This window comes from Trichosurus vulpecula, chromosome 1, assembly GCF_011100635.1.
Source record: "Trichosurus vulpecula isolate mTriVul1 chromosome 1, mTriVul1.pri, whole genome shotgun sequence".
In the NCBI taxonomy this organism is placed as follows: Eukaryota; Metazoa; Chordata; class Mammalia; order Diprotodontia; family Phalangeridae; genus Trichosurus; species Trichosurus vulpecula.
In genome coordinates, this window is record NC_050573.1 from 550028644 (window position 1) to 550048731 (window position 20088).

A 20088-nucleotide genomic window follows, 5' to 3' on the forward strand; every position below is an offset into this window, starting at 1 on the left:
AAAAATATAAGCTGCCTAGATTCACAGAAGAGGAAGCAGGATGCTTAAATAGCTTCATCTTAGAAAAAGAAATTGAACAAGCCCTCAGTGAGCTCTCTAAGAAAAAATCCCCAGGGCTAGCTGAATTCACAAGTGAATTCTACCAAACATTTAAAGAACAATTCATTCTAATACTATATAAGCTATCTATAAAATAGGAAAAGGAGTCCTCCAAATTCCTTTTATGACACAAATATGGTGCTGATACCTAAACAAAGAAGAGCAAAAACAGAGAAAGAGAACTATAGACAAATTTCTGTAATGAATAATGACACAAAAATTCAAATAAAATACTAGCAAAGAGATTCAGGCACTATTTCACAAGGACCATACACTTTGACCATGTGGGAATTATACCAGAAATACAGAGTTGGTTCAATATTAGGAAAACTCTTAAAAAATTGACCACTTCAATAACAAAACCAACAGAAATAACATGATTACCTCAAGAGATGCAGAAAAAGCTTTTGACCAAATATAACATTCATTCCTATTAAAAACTCTAGAAAATATAGGAATAAATGGAGTATTTCTTAAAATATTAAGTAGTATTTATCTAAAACCAGTAGCAAGTATTATCCATAATAGGGATAAGCTAGAAGCTTTCCCAAAGAGATCTAGGGCAAAGCAAGGATGTACATTATCACCACTATTATTCAATATTGTACTAGAAGGGCTAGCTATATCAATAAGAAAAAGAAAAGAAATTGAAGGAATTAGAATAGGCAATGAAGAAACAAAACTATCACTTTTTGCAGATTATATGATGGTATACTTGGAGACTCCCAGAGAGTCAATTAAAAATCTAGTTGAAATAATTAACAACTCTAGCAAAGTTGCAGGATATAAAATAAACCCACATAAATCATCAGCTTTTCTATATATTACCAACAAAGTCCAGCAGCAAGAGACAGAAAGAGAAATTCCATTTAAAATAACTGCAAACTGTATAAAGAAGTGTATGGAATATTCAGGGAGGACTAGCATCTGTGGTATGAGGGCCTTCTAAGCCCTTTTCAAGGTTGCTCATCCATCTTTGTAGTCCACATTCACCCAACTCTCATCTGTGGCTCCAAGAAGCTGTAGCATGTGCAGCAGTCACATCCTGGTAAACAATTTTGGCAGACAGGTCAAACAAAGTTGAAGGTAACCAACTGTGCTTAAACAAGTCAGTGAGTTAGGGATGTGTACCCTGAAACACATGACACTTTCCCTAGCAGAATGGGCAGATAAGAACAATTTGTTACAACAGCCATGAAGATGGCTGAAGGAGGCATTGTGGAGTGGTTAGAGCTTGGTCAGGCACTGAAAATACCATGGTTATCCATCCCTGGCCATCTCCAGTCATCTTGACTTTTGCCATGCCACTTGACTTTGATGACTCAGGAAGAGAGAGGTTGACAACTTCGCACAACTCTGGTTCATTTAAATCCAATTCAAGCGCAAGTCAAGACATCACTTGTGATGTCATTGGCCCTGTCTTTGTTTTCATATTTCCTGTTGTCACGTGGAGTCATTAGCTTCTATTTTTTCCCTCCAATTTTCTGGGCAGTTGTTGGCTGGGTAAGGTTTTACACCTCTTGTGCCAATTATTTCCTCTAGAACTTCCATTTCATTTATAAAAATAATTTTGTTTCAACTCTTGCTTCACCTCTCCCACGAATTCTGGTTTAACTTATGTGCAAGCTGTGTTTTCCTTTGATATTTGCTTATAGAAATTTAGAATCATTTTCTTCTCTTGGATTTTTATCTTGAGTGTCTCTGTCATCTGAATGGTTTTTATGATGGCATTCATTTTTATTTGTTCATTCCTCTAGTCTCTTTCCTAACTTTGGATTTGATGCTAGGGCTGGGTTCTGTGTACTTCTGAAGAAAATGTTTAGCTGAGTTTGTGTTCTCTTAGAAGTTGCTACTGCTTTCTTAGGGTATTGAGTTTTGCATTATTCCAAGATCTCAAGGATAGCCCAGGCTGGGAACCTGAAAATTTTCAATGATCCTAAAGTGGTCTAATCCAGGGCAAAGTCTTATTGCTGTCCTCCTCCAATGAGCTCTCTAAGTTCCTGACCTGAGTTCGAGTAAGAACAATATACTTGTGACTTTGTTTACAGTTGGAGTTAAAATAGATTTTTACTGGACTAAGTGACTATCAGCCAGCTAGAAATGCCTGCTTGTTCACTGACAGGATTGTAGCTTCCTCTTTGGTCTGGAGGCTGATACTGAGACCATCTTCAGAGCCACTCTGCTTGTTTCTGAACTTGATACTTGCTCAGTACATAGCCTAGGGCCTTCAACGACTCCTCATCTGGAAAGGCACTCCTAAGTGCATGTCCTCTCCTCAGCCCACACTGGATCTTCATATGACCCAGAAGTGAGTAGCAACAGAGCTCTGACAAGCATGAGCTTTGCGTGGCTGTTCTTGGCCAGATTCTATCCTCAACATCTGCAAACCTCTGTCTTCCTATATCAAAATGAGTTAGAAAATGACTATGTTTTTTTTTTCTTGGATTTCCTGATCAGGACTTGGTCTAGCACATTATCTAGATCTGTGTAGAGTTGTAGGGGAAAGCTCACCTATACTTCTTCATATTATTCTGTCATCTTGGCCACACAATCCCCTTCTCACTCCAATTAAACTTTAAAAAAATCTCTGGAAAAGGACAGGAAGAAGCATTAGTGACAGCCTGCTGCAATAGCAGCAGACGGAGGACTCTTTTCAGGAAACTGACTAAGTCTTGTTGTTCTGGAACCTTTCTGTTTCCCTTGTTCGCAGTCCCATTTATTGAGAATCCAGAAGAAAGTGGCTGGCTTCTGGCTTCTTAGAGATGCTGGAATAGTGGTGAATCTATTCCTTTTTCTTTTTCTCCCTTTTGTTTGTTATCCTGAGTAACTAGTGGCAGTATTAGTGACTAAGGACTCCTATTCTATTTATAAGTTTTGCTTATTGATTACTCATATGTTTAACAAGTATTTGATAAAGATAAAATAATTTTAACTGCATACTGACCTTGTGTTTTCTCATAGAACAGGGATTCTTCACCTAAGGTTTGTTACAAGGTGTTTGTAAATTTAGGGTGGGAAAGTACATCTTTATTTTCAATAACCTCTCATTGAAATTGAGCATTTCCTTAACACATGAATTTTTCCAGAAAATTTATTCTGAGGTATCCACAGATGTCACTATACTGAGAAAAGGTTAAGAATCTATGCTACAGAAAATGTGAGAGAGGGAAGAAAAAGCTATAAACATAAATGTCTTGGAAAACACAAACCAACAAAAAGAATCATAAAGATGAAGAAAGGATGAGAAAAATCTCAAAGAGAGTGCAGAACCTTATTCAAGCATTATAAGACATAGGAAAAAAATAAAAACTTTCAGATGAAAATAAGAATGCTGTGGACTCCCTAGAGATCAAAGAACAACAACAATGAATTATAAAATGATTTAAAAACAAATACAATTGCCTCTTTTGGGGAAGGTACTATTGCTGCAGTTGCATGGAACAAGTACTTGCTACCTCTCCTCCTGACTCACATTGTTTGCTCTCACTAAGAAATACATCAGTGTGGATGATACACTGCAGCCATGACTTTCAAAGTCACCAAAAAGACACCAGTGAAAACTGACATGGCCATTTACAAGAATTAACCTCACAAGATGAAATGTTAAATCATTAAAGGAAGTGTGTGTTGGATTAGATATGAGAGCCAAAAATCAAGAGATATTTGAATATTTGAAGGTTCCTGTGAGCATGTTCAGTAAAATAGTTCAGATTCACCATGAGATAAACTCAATGTGATAAAGATTAAAAGAGTTGGTATTGGTTCCAGACAAAAATCCATAATCACCTTATTGATTGCATAGTCTTGAGAGTATTAAACTGGTCACTTTTATTAACACTTAAGTCAAAATTGAAGATGTCTAAACACCATTTTTAACTGGGAAAATCATTAATTGGGTAAAATCATTAAATTTGGTTTGTCTATGAAATAGAAGCAATCCTAGTTAAAGTAGTCCCTTCTAAAATTTGTTGAGATTTGAAAGAGGTAATTTGGTTTTGGAGATAAAAATTTAAACACTAAGTAATAGAAACTTTCTGACTAGAATTAAAGGGGAGGGGAAGAGAGGAAAGTCCTGATGATATCTTCCACATAATAAACTTTTGTCAAATCAGATCAGCAACTTGGTCTTAGAAAAAGATTGGGATTAACCCATGTATTTCTGACAGAATGATCAATCTTCTATTCCTTACCTCTTGTTATCTCTCTATCCTTTGTCCAATTAAATGGTTAATTGATGTTCTATTAATTTGGAACATGTTTTAAAGTTTGATTAGGTTGTTATAAGTTATCAAGTAGGAAATTTATGCATGATATTTTAATGGCATGGATAACAAGTTATAAACATAATTTAAGTGCTCAATAATAAGCCAAATTGAAAAGAAATTTAACCCAGGATTATTTTACTTTTATACTTTCAAGGGTATTTGAATTTGATCATAGAAGACCAATTTGGTCAATTAACCAAAATGATTATGTAGGCAAGCTATTGTGATTAGGATTTGTCTTATGTAAATTTATCCTATCTCTTCTTCTTTACTTAATATTCATAAGTCATTGGCTAAAAATCATTTTCTAATTCTATTGTTGTAATTCAGCCTGAATTGGGCCCTACATATATCTGCCCTCTTTCTTCCATCAATCTTCATCTTTTGTTTATAATATTTGAAAACCTTCCAAGAAAATTACATTTTATTTTAATTGGCTTACTTATAACTACCTATTTAAAATACAAAGCAAGTTCTGCATAAATGAATCCAATTTTTTTCCTCAGGTGGTTCTGGGCAGAACTGAGGGTTTCAAAAAAGTCAAAGATTGTCAGTTCCATTACTGGAACATTATAGGAACCAGTATGTTCATTAACATTGGCCACTTCTGTTTTTAATTGTCCTCTTAAATGAGCCTACATACGCAGTTTTCAGGGGAAGAAATCACAGTTATCAATAGCCATGAGAAAAAATAGCTCTAAATCACTAAAGAAATGCAAGTTGAAGCAACTTTGACAAACAATATTATAGATAAAGTATTAGTCAATTCGATTTTTAAAAAAAAAGAAAACCAAATTATCAGTATTGAAAATTCACAACCAATGAAGATGAAATAAAAACAATTATTAGGAGCTGTTTTGCTCAACTATATCCCAATAAAATTTACAGTCTGAATGAAATAGCTGAATGTTTACAAAAGTGAAAATTACCCATATTAGCAGAACAAGAAACAGAACACTTAAATATCATTTTAGAAAAAGAAATTAAACAACATATAAATGAGCTACCTAAGGAAAATTCAAGACCAGATAGATTTCCAAGAAAACTCTATCAAGGATGTCCATCATCACCACTATTATTCAATATTACACTAGAAATGCTAGCTATAGCAACAAGACAAAGAAATGGAAGCAATAAGAATAGGCAAAAAGAAACAAAAATATCACTCTTTGCAGATAATATGATGGCATACATAGATGAAGCATATTTCCAGGAGTTGGAAACATCTATGACACTTCCAGCAGCCATCTTTAACAGAAGTCTTCTCATAGCTCTTATGGCTACATTAAGACAATGCTTTTTCTGTGGTCCAAAATGACTTTCTATTATCTAACACTACATTATGGTGCAGTAATCCTAATTCTATACTATTCTCTTTGAAACCTCTAAACACTATACAATTTCCTTGTATTAATAACCCTGTCTTATCCTATACACCAACTTTCCTACCCCTAGATCAACTCACTTAATATCTTCTGCTTTTAAAGATTTCTCAATTGATTAATGCATTTTATAAGATTTAATGATCATTCTATCTGATTTCTGAATGATCAGCTTTTCTTAAAATTTTAGGATTACATATAATCCTGCTCTCCATGACCTCTCCATTATCATAATTATTAGCCCCTCTGGGTGACACAAAGCTCATGACCATTTTCAAGTGCCTTTGTCTTTCAAGAAAAACATTAATTTGAAATATTTACACATGTAAAAACTCAATGTTTTATTTCTCTGGTCCTATAGACTGGCATTTATTCAATAAATAACATGTGATTTTAAGGGGTAAGGGTACTTTTCCCATGGAATCATGATTACCTTAAGAAGACTTCTTCCATTGTAGTGACAGAAATTCCATAGCTCGCAATTCCCAGCTCTTTTTCTTCCCTTTCTAGTTCAGTAAACAAAGCTTCAAACCTAGAAGAGGGAAAGAGGCATAAAGAGAAATTGGGATTCTGAGTAGATTTCTGGCATTTTTTGAGGTCTAAAATGATTTTCATTTCAAAGGATGGGCAAAGATTGGGAGGCTATGCCCATCTTTCTGACAATTTGAGCTCAGTAGTATAGCTTGACCTTAAAGGAAAGCCACAGCAGGGTAACCCATCTTATTTCCACACATCCTTCCTCAGCTTTCCTACCTAAACTACACTTCCTTGGCTTGATCCTATCTCCTGTCACAGTTCTGCAAGTTTCTAGCAACTTCCAAAATCAGACAAGTTCTACCTGTTCCTGACCAGTTATTATAGTTGGCTGATGGACTTAGTAGTACATGATTCTATGTTATAGCACTTATTCAAATTAATTTACCAGTTGTCAACTAGGAATGTAGAATATAAAGATGGGAAGGAACTTATGAGTCATAAACATTGGGTAATACCACAAATGCTTGTGCAGAAATTAGAGGTGTCACCTTGGTACAAAAGGCTTGATTTTTGTTATCTATTGGAAAATACATATTTTTATATATGTATGTATACACACACATATTTATGTGTATGTACACACTTGTGTATATACATATACATACACATAGACAGACAAAAAGACCCTGGGAAATGTATTGCTTCTGAGGGCAAGGAGAAGAGGCAGTTCTCCAAGTAGAGGGAGGATTTTTTAATTAAATTTTATTTTAAAATCTTCCCTCCCTCCCAATTCCTTCCCTCTATTCTTTGAAAAAGAAAAACAAAACCTGTTACAAATATAGACATTTACATTTTATTATAAAATAACAAAACTCAGAGTACTAATAATAAGCACTTGATATTTGATTTTAGAGTTAGATGCCTTCACTTTAGAGTTAGATATCTTCATTTGCATAAAGAATGTTTTGTTGTATTCATGTATTTGCTGTATATATCCTGACTGGTAGAATCCAAGGTATTTTATATTGCCTATAGTCACTTTATTTTTCTTTACTTTTAAAAATTTTATTATTTATTTTGAACATTCTCAACATAAAATTTTCATTTCTAAATTATCTCTCTCCCTCTAGCCCCTCCTCCACCTATTGAGAAGGCAAGCACTGATATAAATTATACATTTGAAATAATGCAAAACAAATTTCTATATTGACCATGTCGCAATAAATCAAGAAAAATAAATAGTAAAAAATATATACTTGACTTGCAAGCAGAGTTCATCAGTTTTCTCCCTGGAGGTGGACAGCATTTTTAATCATGAGTCCTTTGGAATTTTCTTGGATCGCTGTTGTGATAAGTCTTTCATAGCTGATCATATCAGTATTGCTGTTCCTGTGTACAATGATCTATTTCTGCTTACTTCACTTTACATCAACTCATATAAGTCTTCCCAGGTTTTACAAAAACCATCTTCCTCGTCATTTTTTTGTATCACAATAGCATTACATTACAATCACATGCCATATCTTGTTCAGCCACTCCCTAACTGATGAGCACTCCCACAATTTCACAAAGTTTCAGGATATAAAATAAACCCACTTAAATCATCAGAATTACTATATATTACCAAGAAAACCCAACAAGAAGAGATAAAAAGAAAATTTACATTTAAAGTAACTGCAGCCAGTATAAAATACTTGTGCATCTATCTGCCAATACACACAGAACAATGAACACAATTACAAAACACTTTTCACATAAAGACAGAGCTAAATAACTTAAGAATATTAATTTCTCATGGGTAGGACAAGAAAATATAAAAACTGTAATTCTTTCCAAATTAATTTACTCAGTCACATCTCAATCAAATTAACAAAGAATTATTTTATGGAGCTAGAAAAATATAATAAAATTCACCTTGAAGAAAAATGGTCAAGAATATCAAGGGAATCAACTGAAAAAAATGTGAAGGAAGGCAGCCTAATGGCACCAGATTTCAAACTATACTACAAAGTGGTAATCATCAAAACAATTTGGAACTGGCTAAAAATCAGTGTGGATCAGTAGAATATATTAAGTACAAAATATACAATAGTAAATGACCATAGTAATCTATATGTTTGATAAATCCAAAGATCGAAGATTTGGGTACAAGAACTCATTATTTGACAAAAACTGTCTGAAAAAATGGAAAGAAGTCTGGCAGAAACTAGGCATAGACCAACATCTCACAACATATACCAAGATAAGGTCAAAATGAGTACATGATTAAGACATAAAGGGTGTTATAATAAACAAATTAAGGACATGGAAAAATTTACCTGTCAGATCTAGATAAGGGAAGAATTTATGACTGAATATAATGATAGTGATAAAATATTTTAATGTACTTTACACAGTAAAACAGTTATTTTATAGCAGCAGTTTGAACCTAAACACAAAGGTGCATGATGAAAGACCATAAAGATTTACTTTTCCTCTCCAATGGATCCCTGGAGTACTAGAGCATCCAACATGCACATAGTGGATGAGCTCTCATAATATTACAGCCAAGCATGCTCCTCTTACAAACAGTGCCACCCCCCCCTCCCTTTAGAATAGTTATCCTAGGTTCAAGGCATTTGGTGGAATTACATCCACTCGAAATTTGTTTTCCTTCACCAGCCTTATTGAATTTAATATTTCAGATGTGCACACATGCATAGTACTTTAGAGAGATGTTAAAAAAAAAGATATTTTTCTTATTTTGCATCCCAAATAGTCTTCCTGCATACAAGGTATAGGTTACTAGATTGACATTTCCACCTCCCCCACACACACACACGAACACAAACACACACCTCCCCAGGCACAGTAACAAACAGATTAGAGATCCTACAATTTAAACAGAATTCTCTCAGAGTGACCATCCACATATTATACAAGTAATATACACATTTTCAAGTTAATCCAAATAATTAACTCTACATTATGTTCTGAAAGTTGCTGGGTTTTCTTCTGTTATTTGGTGATGATTTTATTACCTTTAACCAGTTTGTGGGTTAGGGATAGAGGCAGATTTTTTATTCTATTTTTATGCTACTATGAGGAAAATAAAAGCAATTTTCAACATATGAATTTCTAATGTGTACATTTACATACATTACTTCCTATAGTAGTAATAGGATTATCAGAAGGTCTATTTGCCAAGCTTAAGAAATTAAAAAAGGAAAATATGAACACTGAGTTATCAAAAATTATTAGGCCAGAATCTTCAGGATTCTCACCTCTTTGTACTTTCTTTGGGCAGCATAAAAGATAATTCAGCTTCAGAGTTGCTCTCCAAAGTAGCACTTGGTACAAATTGATGAACAATATGGGAAATCTTTTCAACCTTACAGTTAGAATTCTTTACTATGATCATGTGGTATCCAGCACCTGAAAAAAAACATTTTTAAGAACAAATGAAACAGTTTTATGTATTCCTCTGATCTTTATAGACCACACTTAGCCTACTCATTGTTTGGGTTGGTTTAGCTTCTGAGGAAAGGGAAATTGAGTGTGGTGTTGTGGAAAGAGAACCCAATTCAGAGTCAGAAGACCTGGACTGGAATTCCTACAGACCATTTATGAGGTATGAACAAGTGATTTGGGAACCTCAGTTTCCTCAGGCATAAAATGGGATGTTACATTAATTATGTTATAAGGTGGTTGTGAGAAAAATGTCTAACAAGCCTCAAAGTGCTTAAATTTGAGTTTTAATTATTTGGCTGAATTTTTTTAAATCTCTTAACTGTTTCAATATTGTTGGGAACTGGCTTAAAATGTCTAAATTTAGCTATGGGGTTCTCATATTTAGACAAAACAATCAGAAGAAGAAAATTCTTGATTGGAAATCCAACACCTACTAGATGCTGGATCAAGCGGAAAATTAGCTAGGGAAAATAATCCTTTGGTTTTGAGCAAAACTCACTATTTTAGAGATCTGATGATGTCTAGTCAATGAGAATAAGATAGAGATCCACCTAGTTTCTAAATATTCTCTCTTTCCCCAATAACTCAACCAATTAATTTGGAAACAGCAATGTTTTCTGGGGAAGCATAACAAAATGTACAATAGCATAGAGGTGGGAATAAGAATGCCAACTTCGAGGGCATATTTTTCATATACCTGCTTGACTGGAAAAAAGTGAATGTTGAGTAATAGTCAAAAAAAGCTTAGGGAGTATGGAAGCACATAGTATTAAGGCTTTAGTTGTTATAAAATATTAAAAAATAATATAGGTCAAGTGTGGTAGCATACACTTGTAATCCCTATTACTGGGGAGGCTAAGGTTGATGGATTGCTCAAGTTCAAAAGTTTTGACCTCAGGAGCTCTGAGCTGTACTAGGACTAAAGACAGTAGATCTGGCATCAATGTGGTGAACTCCCAGGAGCAGAGGATCACTGGCCTTCTTAAGGAAGGGTGGATTATCCCAAATCAGTGAAACAAAGGAAGTGAAAGCTTCTGTGGAGATTCATATTATGATTGGTCCTATGAATGGCCACTGTACTTCCAGCCTAGACAAAATGTGGAGACCCAGTTAGGAAAGGAAAGGAGAAGAAACAGGGAGAAAGAAGGGGAAGGAGGTGAAAAAAATGGAAGGAAAAGGGAAAAGCAAAGGGAAAGGGAAAAATATTATAACAGTATTCCAGTCTGAAGTTCTTGCTAACACTTGAATCAAAGATTTCATCTTTCTTCAATTGAAGACTTAGATTCAGGGAAGGATCTTAATTTCCAAAGACATGGCTCATTAGACAGAGTTTGTGTTCTTCATGCTGACTGAGGAGTGGGAATGTCTTCCTGGTTAACCCAATTAAGAGAGATTTTTCCTTCTTTTTCTTTGACTAGATTATAAGGGAATCCTTAAAGAGAGTGGTTTAAAAAATGATTTGTTCCTGGAAGATATTTTCTAGGGTACACAGGCACTAATAATCCAGAATCATCAGATTTAGAATTGGAAGGGCCCTTAGGAGCCATTTAGTCTAACCATATCATTTTACAGCTAAGAAGACTGAGGCACGACTCAGAAAGGCTAAAACAGTAACATTCAGCTACTAAGTGTCAGAAGGAGTATGGGACCCCAAGTCTTCCTGAAGCCAAGTTCAGCACTATCAACTCTGCCATGTTATTTTGTTGGGTAAATTTTTAAAAACTCTCCATTGAAACTATGCACATTTTTTCACTTTGCTGTAAAATTTTGTCTTCTGCTTTTAGATTAATATAAGATATAAGTGGACATTTCTGGGAACAGAGATGATTCTCCTTAGTAGGAGATCTCTGCTTGTTTGGACCTCTCTTCTAGCATGAATGTACACTGGTAAATGATCTCTGACAGACTTTGGCTAAAATGTTAGAGGAACTAATTTTGTTCAATGAAGGGGAATGATGAAGCTAGACTAGAGGACCTTGAAAATTAGGGAGAAGAGTTTTGATGTAGTAGAGCAAGAAACATTGAAAATTTCTGTCCAGAGGAAATATGCAATAAAAGAAGTTTATAAGGATGACTAGTCTGACTTTGCTATGAAGGAATGATCAGTGCAGAGACAGAGAGACCATATTTCTGCTTGAGGAAGAGTGAAGAACCACAGCATTGCAGAGTCCCGTTGGCCATGATGGCAATGCGGTCACCCAGGAGGTCAGCTTCATCCATGTAGTGGGTGGTCAGCAGGATGGTGCACCCTCTTTTGCACTGCTGAATGAGATTCCAGGTGACCCTCCTTGAGATGGGGTCCATGCCAGATGTTGGCTCATCCAGAATAACCACCTACAGAATAGAAAGACAGCTGTGACTGTGAAAAAAAGACTGTGACATGAGTATTGATGCTGTGCCACATGGATAGCTTCCTAATATTTCTGGGACTCACCTTGGGACTGCTTTGCACTTACTTTTCCACCTTATACCCATCATACCTTTAAGGTATTTCCTCACTGAGAACACCTTGATAGGCTTCCTTTTCATGTTTTGTGTTTGTATAAACAGATTTTTCAAATCATGCAGCAACAGGGATGCATCTGATCCATTTTCTTTACCTTGGAGTTTCCTATGAGTGCAATGCAAATGGAGAGCTTGCGCTTCGTTCCTCTACTCAGTGACTTTGAGAGTGTATTATGCTTTTCTCCCAAATTCAAAGTGTTTAAAATATCAACTATTTCCTTATGGCATTCCTGCTTAGTCAATCCTTTCAGCTGAAAAATAAATCAAAAAGGACACTTAAATAGAGTTTTAGCTCTACTTAATAACCTGCACTGCCTCTGAATACTTTTAATTAGTCATATTGGTTTAGAAAGTCCCCTCCTCTCTCACCTCGCTGTCTCAGAGAGAGTTTTTCAAAAAATATATTTTGAATCATAGCAAGGATTCCGTGGCCATATGCATCCTAGTAAATGAAGTGAGAGAAAACAAAATAAACAAAATAATACTGTGTCTCTTTGGCTCACCTGAGCATAGAAGTAAAGGTGCTCAGATACTGTCATGTAATCAAATAAAATATCATACTGGGGACAAAAACCCAAGCTCTTCCGAATCTGAACAATGTTCTTTGAAACTGCATATCCATAGATATATGCCTCTCCACTTGTTGGAGGAAACATACCTAGAACAAACAAAGACATCCAAGAAACTCAACCAGTGACAAGATACTTTAATATATGTGGCTTTGAACTCAAAAGCCTGATGCTGCCTAACCTTCATAGATTAATTACAGCCCTACACTCTAGAACCACCAACAGTCAGCTAGTCACAGCTCCAAGATGATGGGCAGAATATAACCCAGGCCTATGGAGAGCTATGCCATAGAAGTGACACCGAATTTTGAGTTTGAGACCCTGGTTCAAATTCTGGCTCTGCAGCTTGTTATCTGCGTGACCTCAGCAGGTCACTTCACCTCTAGGAGGCCCTGTCTTTCATCACTAATATAAAGGGGGAAGTTCTCAGTCTACAGACAGTAAGGGGTTGAACAAATGGTCAGAAGGAGATTACTCGGGTCTCTTTGCTGGCACTGGGGGTAAGGCTCTGTTGCTTTGCCCATGTGAAGATCTAAGTCTCAGTTCTGGGTAGCAGCTCCAGGGTGATAAGGAGCAGTAGCACATCAGAGTTTGCAGCTAAAGTGGAGCAGGGACTCTCCTCACAGTTACAGGGCAGAAAAGAATGCTCATGGTCACTCACAGACCACAGCACAGGCCAAGACCATAGTAAATACACCTTTCCTTAGATCATACCACCTTGGAAGAATTGAAAACTTGCAGGTCCCTAGAAGCATCTCTGAAAACAGCTGCACAAAACCCCTAAAGCTGGGGACAGTGCACCCTCTACCTTGGAAGCAGAGCCCCACTTTAGCAAAGAGTTAAAAGTCATGAAATAGGCTGGGAAAATGAGCAAACAAGAGAAAAAAATTCTGACTATAGAAAATTACTATGGTGACAAGGAAACTCAAAATGCACACTCAGAAGAAGATAGCAAAGTCAAAGCTCCTACATCCAAAATCTCAAAGAAAACTATGAATTGGTCTCAAGCCATGGAAGAGCTCAAAAAGGATTTTAAAAATCAAGTAAGAGAAATAGAGTAAAATGGGAAGAGAAATGAGAGTAATGCAAGAAAATCATGAAAAAAAAAGAGTCAACAGTTTGGTAAAGGAGACACAAAAAATACCATAGAAAATAACACCTTAAAAAACAGAATAGGCTGAATGGTGAAATTCAATAAGGAGAAGAATGCCTTGAAAAGCAGAATTGGCCAAATGGGAAAAGATCTACAAAAATTCACTGAAGAGAAGAACTCCTTGAAGAGTACAATTGGTTAAATGGAAAAGGAGGAACAAAAACTCAATGAAGAAAATTATCCCTTAAAAATCAGAATTGGGCAAGTGGAAGCTAATGAGTTTATGAGATATAAAGAAACAATAAAACAAAATCAAAAGAATGAAAAATAGAAGACAATGTGAAATATCTCATTGGAAAAAGAACTGACCCGGAAAATAGATCCAGGAGAGATAATTTGAAAATTACTGGACTACCTAAAAGCCATGATCAAAAAAAGCCTACATATCATGATTCAAGAAATTATCAAGGAAAACTTCCCTGATATTCTAGAGCCAGAGGGTAAAATAGAAATTGAAAAAATCAACTGCTCACCTCCTGAAAGAGATATTCAAATGAAAACTCTCAGTAATATGATGGCCAAATTACAGAGCTTCCAGGTCAAGGAGAAAATATTTCAAGCATCCAGAAAGAAACAATTCAAGTATGATGGCACCACAGTCAGAATAAGAAAAGATTTAGTAGCTTCCATATTAAAGGATCAGAGGGCTGAAATTATGATATTCCAAAGAGCAAAGGAGCTAAGATTTCAGCCAAGTCTTATCACCCCTTAATGGGATGATATCTAAAAAAATAAAATTAAGGGGTGAGAAAGAGGAATGTACTGGGAGAAAAGGAAAGGGAGAGATAGAATGGGGTAAATTTTCTCACATTAAATGGTATAAGAAAGAGCTTTGACAGTGGAAGGGAAGATGGAGGAGGTGGTGGGGAACACTTCAAAACTACTCTTATCAGGATTGACTCAAAGAGGGAATAACATACACACTCAGTTGGGTATAGAAATCTATCTTAACCTACAGGAAAGTAGGCAGGGAAGGGATGAGAGAAGGGGGGTGGGGGTGCTTATAAAAAAGAGGACAGATTGGGGGAGGGGGTAGTCAGAAGCAAAACACTTTTGAAGAGTAACAGGGTGTAACAAGAGAAAGGGACTAGAATAAACAGGGGGAAATAGGATAGAGGGAAATACAGATAGCAATCATAACGGTGAAAAAACCTTTGAAGCAATTTTTTTTTCCTGATAAAGGCCTCATCTCTCAAATATATAGAGAACTGTGCCAAATTTATAAAAATAAGGGTCAATATTCGAAGTTCCATGTCATATTCCACCTTTCCAAAAAAAAAAGAAAGATACATTTTATTTTCTTTGGCGCTCAAGTTTGGTCATTGTAATAGTTAATAAACATTTATTGACCACCTACAACATGTCAGCCACTATGCCAAGATCTGGAACTACAAATAAGAAAAAGAAAATACTTTTCCCCTATTCAGATAAGGATCCCTTTTAAAAGGAATGAAAAAGATAAAAACAGAAAAAGAAAAGTGAATAAAATTAATTAATGCATCAACCAAGTCTAACAGCACATTCAGTATTCTACAGGGTACTCCTAAAGTCTGGACATATAGGCAAAAATGCATATTTTCAAGAAATGGAATGAATGAAATTTTCAACAACATTTTATTTAATTGGAATCTTAACAAATAACATTGTCAATATGATTTCCATCATTCGTGATGCAAAGGTTGATGTGCTCTGCACGATTCATGTGAACTTGATGCAATAAGTCCACATTGCCACCAATTTTAGCACATTCATTCTTTATGCGTTCAATCAAGTGTGTTGCATCTGTGATTTTCACTGAGTACACCTTCTCCTTTAGCATACCCCAGAAAAAGAAGTCAAGGGGGCTACGGTCTATTAATATTTCAAATATTTCAAAATATGCATTTTTCCTATGTGTCCAGACTTTAGGGACACCCTTACATTCACCTCTGCAAAGAAGTACATTCTTGTAGCCATCTTAAAAATAAGGATAAGGATTAGAATTATACAGCTTTCAGTTTTAGCTTTTCTTTTTTTGCTCTGATAATTTTGTTGTTGTAGACAACATTGTTGTTTTCCTGCTTCTGTTTACTTAATTTCATTTCAGTTCATATGAAATATTCCCTTATTTTTCTGTATTCTTCATAATTATAATTTCTTATGGCCATGTAATATCCCATTACATTCCTATACTACAATTTATTTAGCCGTTCTTCAATTAATAGATTTCTGGCTTGTTTCTTGTCCTTCATGTCACAAAAAGTGTTGCTATTACTCTTTTGGTGCATATGAGACCTTTCTATCTTTGAGCTCCTTGGGGTTTCTGACTAACAATGGGATCTCCAGGTCAAAGAGTCATGAGGCTTTCCTTTTCTAGGGGTAGAGTGACATTAATGTGATTAAAGATCTTCTTCCCATCCATTAATCCCATTAATTACTCAGGTGGAGCTAGTTAAAAGAAGCTTGATTAGGGGAGGCTTGTTTGTAGGAAGGCACACACCTTTTTGCTAATTAGGTTACAAGGGTTGTGAAGCCCTCAGGCTCTAAAAAGGGTATATATACTCTAAGGGTTGTGATTAAGCTCTCTCTCAGAACTGTGGGAGAAGACTAAGGCAAGCAGATGGCTAGGACTTGTGAGTGACTGTTTATGGGAAGACGCCAGCAGAAGGGAATGTTATGGGATGGTTTAGCTCCCTGCTGTGATATTATTTTTTTTTTAAATTCTCTGCTATTATAATGAAGTTGACTTGCTGGTTTTGGGATATAATTGCCGCCATGTTGAATTGGAGTTGTTGGTTTTGGGATCTGAATAAATGTTTTACTTCTTCTGCCTTCTATATGGAGAGTCTCTTATATTCTTTGATACTGAACTATACAGGCATATTCATGGTCACCATTGATATTGTGACACTTGCCTTACTAGGTAGCAAAGTGGATAGAGTACCAAGCCTGGAGTCAGGAAAATCTGAATTCAAATCTGGCCTTATACACTTTCTAGCTCTCTGACCCTGGGTAAGTCATTTCACCTCTGTTGGCTTCAGTTTCTTCAACGGCAAAATGAGGATAATAGTAGCACCTACCTTGCAGGGTTATTATGAGGATCAAATGAGATAATATTTGTAAAGTGTTTAGCACAGTGCCAGGCGCATAAGAGGTCTTTAATAAATATTTGTTCCCTTCTTTCCTCCCTTCCAGAAGGGCTGGATCAATTCATAACTCCACCAAGTCACCAGACATTTTATAAAGCACTTATCAGCCAATAACTGTACTAAACTCTAGGAATACAAATACAATTTAAATAAAGACAGTCCTTGTCCTCAGGGAACTTGCACTCTAATGGAGACTGAAGTGAAGGGAGAAAAAGAGAGAAAGAAATCCAGAGAATCAGGAAGACAGCCTGGAGAGGAATGAAGGAGTGAATGTGGCTGATCTTCCTTAAAATAAACGTTCCACTATGCCCAAAGGGCTATAGAAATGTTCATACCCTTTGACCCAGCAATACCACTTCTAGGGTTGTATCCCAAAGAAATCACGCAAGCGGGAAAAGGACCCATATGTACAAGAATATTTATAGCAGCTCTCTTTGTGGTAGCCAAGAATTGGAAATCAAAGGGATGCCCATCAATTGGGGAATGGCTGAACAAACTGTGGTACATGAAGGTAATGCAATGCTATTGTGCCATAAGAAATGGGGATGATGCAGACTTCATAACAACCTGGAAAAACCTACACGACATAATGCTGAGTGAGCGGAGCAGAGCCAGGAGAACGTTGTGCACAGCCACAGATATATGGATTCCGTGAGGACCAACCCTGACAAACTGCGCTTTTCTCAGCAACCTAAGGGGCAAGGACAACTCCAGGGGACTCACGATGGAGAATGCTATCTTCATCGAGACAAAGAACTGCGAAGTTTGAATACAGACTGAGGCACACTACATGCTCGCCTTTTCTGCTTCTCTTTTGTTTTTGGGGTTTTTTTTTTTTGGTTCTGTTTCTTCTTTCTCATGATTCATTCCATTGGTCAAAATTCTTCTCCACGACTTGACTAGTGCATAAATTAATTCAATGCAAAGTTATACATGACAGTTATATGAGACTTCATGCCGTCTTGGGGAGGGAGCAGGGAGGGAGGGGAGAAAAACTGGAACTCAAAACTATGTAGAACCGTGCGTGGTAAACTAAAAATAAATAAAGAAATTTATTTTAAAAAAATAAATAAATAAACATTCCAGGAAGAAGAGACCAATCAGAGCAAAGAGCTGCAGGGATGGAGGCTCCTCCCAGAGTGAGGAGGCTTCCGGAAATTGTTGTGAAGACCAACTGAGGTAACATCTATAAAGTACTTTGCAAACTTTGAAGTACTATGTACATTCTTGTTATTATTGTTTTAATTATTGTGCTCCTTTATCATGGAATATAGGCAAGGTGAAGAAAGGAGGAAAACGAGGTGACAAAGCTGAGACAAGGCAGAAAAATGGTCACAGTGTTGTGGCATGGATTGTGAGGCTGAGAATAAGTAAGATTAGCACAATGAAACCAAATTGAATGGGGGCATATGTTTATGAAGATAAAAGTATTGATGTCCAGTTAAAAAGCCAGGGCTAGAAAAGCTTGGAATGTTAAGAGTAAAGTGGTTAACCCACTTTTCCATGTAGCAAGTCCCTTTGACCACCCAAATGTTACCATATGGTAACATTTCCTTCAGTGTCCTGAAGTACCATTGTCTCAGTAGGGCTGGGACCTGAGAATGAGCACCTAATTATGGAGAATGGAATGTTCAAAGGGGTGGAAAAAGGAACTATGAAGTCAGGTGGAGTGAAAAACAATGAGTAGTTAAGCTTAACTGAAACAGAAGACAAAATTTTCATTCATTTAACTTAGAGGCAATGTGTAAGTCTTGTATTTGAGAATGGTATTTTTGTAGACTACAACACAAGTTGCTCCATATTTTCATACAGAACAAATCTCTTACAAAGAACTTAACACCATTTGGATGAGCAATGATAATATGTAATACTGAAATAACAAATCCAATTGCAAGAAGAAAGATGAAAACTTGATGGTGCTTGAGTTAACACCTCTACTTCTGAAAACACAAAAAAGTATATAGAGCAAATCTCTGGCCTCTCAGAAAATAACATACCTGTGAGCATTGACAGGATGGTGGTTTTCCCTGCTCCATTATGTCCTAGGAGGACACTGACCTGTCCCTCAAAGAAGTTCAGAGTCAGGTCTTTTACTGCTGTTTTGGTAGTGTACCCTTTGGTGAATACCTGTGGAAAAGGCAAAGAAAGAGTAACTTCATATGCCTCGCTGGAATTTCTGAAATATACTGGTTAAAAAACAAGAAAATTTGGTCAATGGAACAGATTAAGTACACAAGACCCAGAAATAATCAAACATAATAACTTCAGAACTTCTTGAAAATAGCATCAGCTGTGCATCAGGTACTATCCTAGGAGCTAAGGGCTAAAGATTTAGAAGGAATTTAAAAATGTGGGAAAGGAAAGGAGAAAAAGCTGAAATAAACTCCATGGTCCCTGGCCCATCCCCTCCCCACCCATTCATGGATCCATATGTTTTATGGGAGCAGTAATATAGTAACAACACACAAGAACATATATATATATATGTATATATATATATATACACACATATATATACACACACACACACATATATATATATACATATATATATGTGTGTGTGTGTGTGTGTGTGTGTGTGTGTGTGTGTATATATATATATATATATATATATATATAAAGGGTAGCCCTAAACAACTGTCAAGAGAGGAAAGGGTGTATGTATTATGAAACAAGTGCCTTATAATGAGTTTTTTTCTGGGGGGATTTTGTACATAATGTGACCACCTTCTCTGAGCAAAGTTTTTACTTCCTAGTAAAAATTCTACCTCAGGAGAGGGGATGTTTTAGTCCTCTAGAACATCTAGCATTCAGGGGGCAGGGGAACCACAGAATGTGAAATCAAATAGACTGGTAGTGGGAATTGGAGGTAAAATGAAGGACTTGGACAGTAACTCCTACCAAGGAACAGTGTTTCCGTTTGCTGATGTTTGCCTCATGAATTGATATTTCTAAGTGTGAGGCACAGCAGGAAAAAAAAGAATGAGTTAAGATCTACCAATAGATGAAAACAATAAGGAAGGAACTGGCAAAGATTAAAGAACTGGAGAATGAAATTCT

At 36.1% G+C, this 20088-nt stretch overlaps 1 protein-coding gene across 1 annotated transcript in view; it reads right to left on the bottom strand.

Annotated features, from left to right (window-relative positions):
- The window catches only part of LOC118834196 (ATP-binding cassette sub-family A member 3-like), a 233891-nt gene that overhangs the window by 98380 nt on the left and 115423 nt on the right, over window positions 1–20088 (bottom strand). Inside the window, exons 11-16 of the mRNA XM_036741643.1 lie at window positions 19026–19155; window positions 12682–12836; window positions 12274–12429; window positions 11797–12007; window positions 9487–9637; window positions 6180–6278 (exon numbers count right to left, since the gene is read on the bottom strand). Of these exons, the coding sequence (XP_036597538.1) occupies window positions 6180–6278; window positions 9487–9637; window positions 11797–12007; window positions 12274–12429; window positions 12682–12836; window positions 19026–19155 (902 nt within the window). The remainder of the gene's footprint in view (window positions 1–6179; window positions 6279–9486; window positions 9638–11796; window positions 12008–12273; window positions 12430–12681; window positions 12837–19025; window positions 19156–20088) is intronic.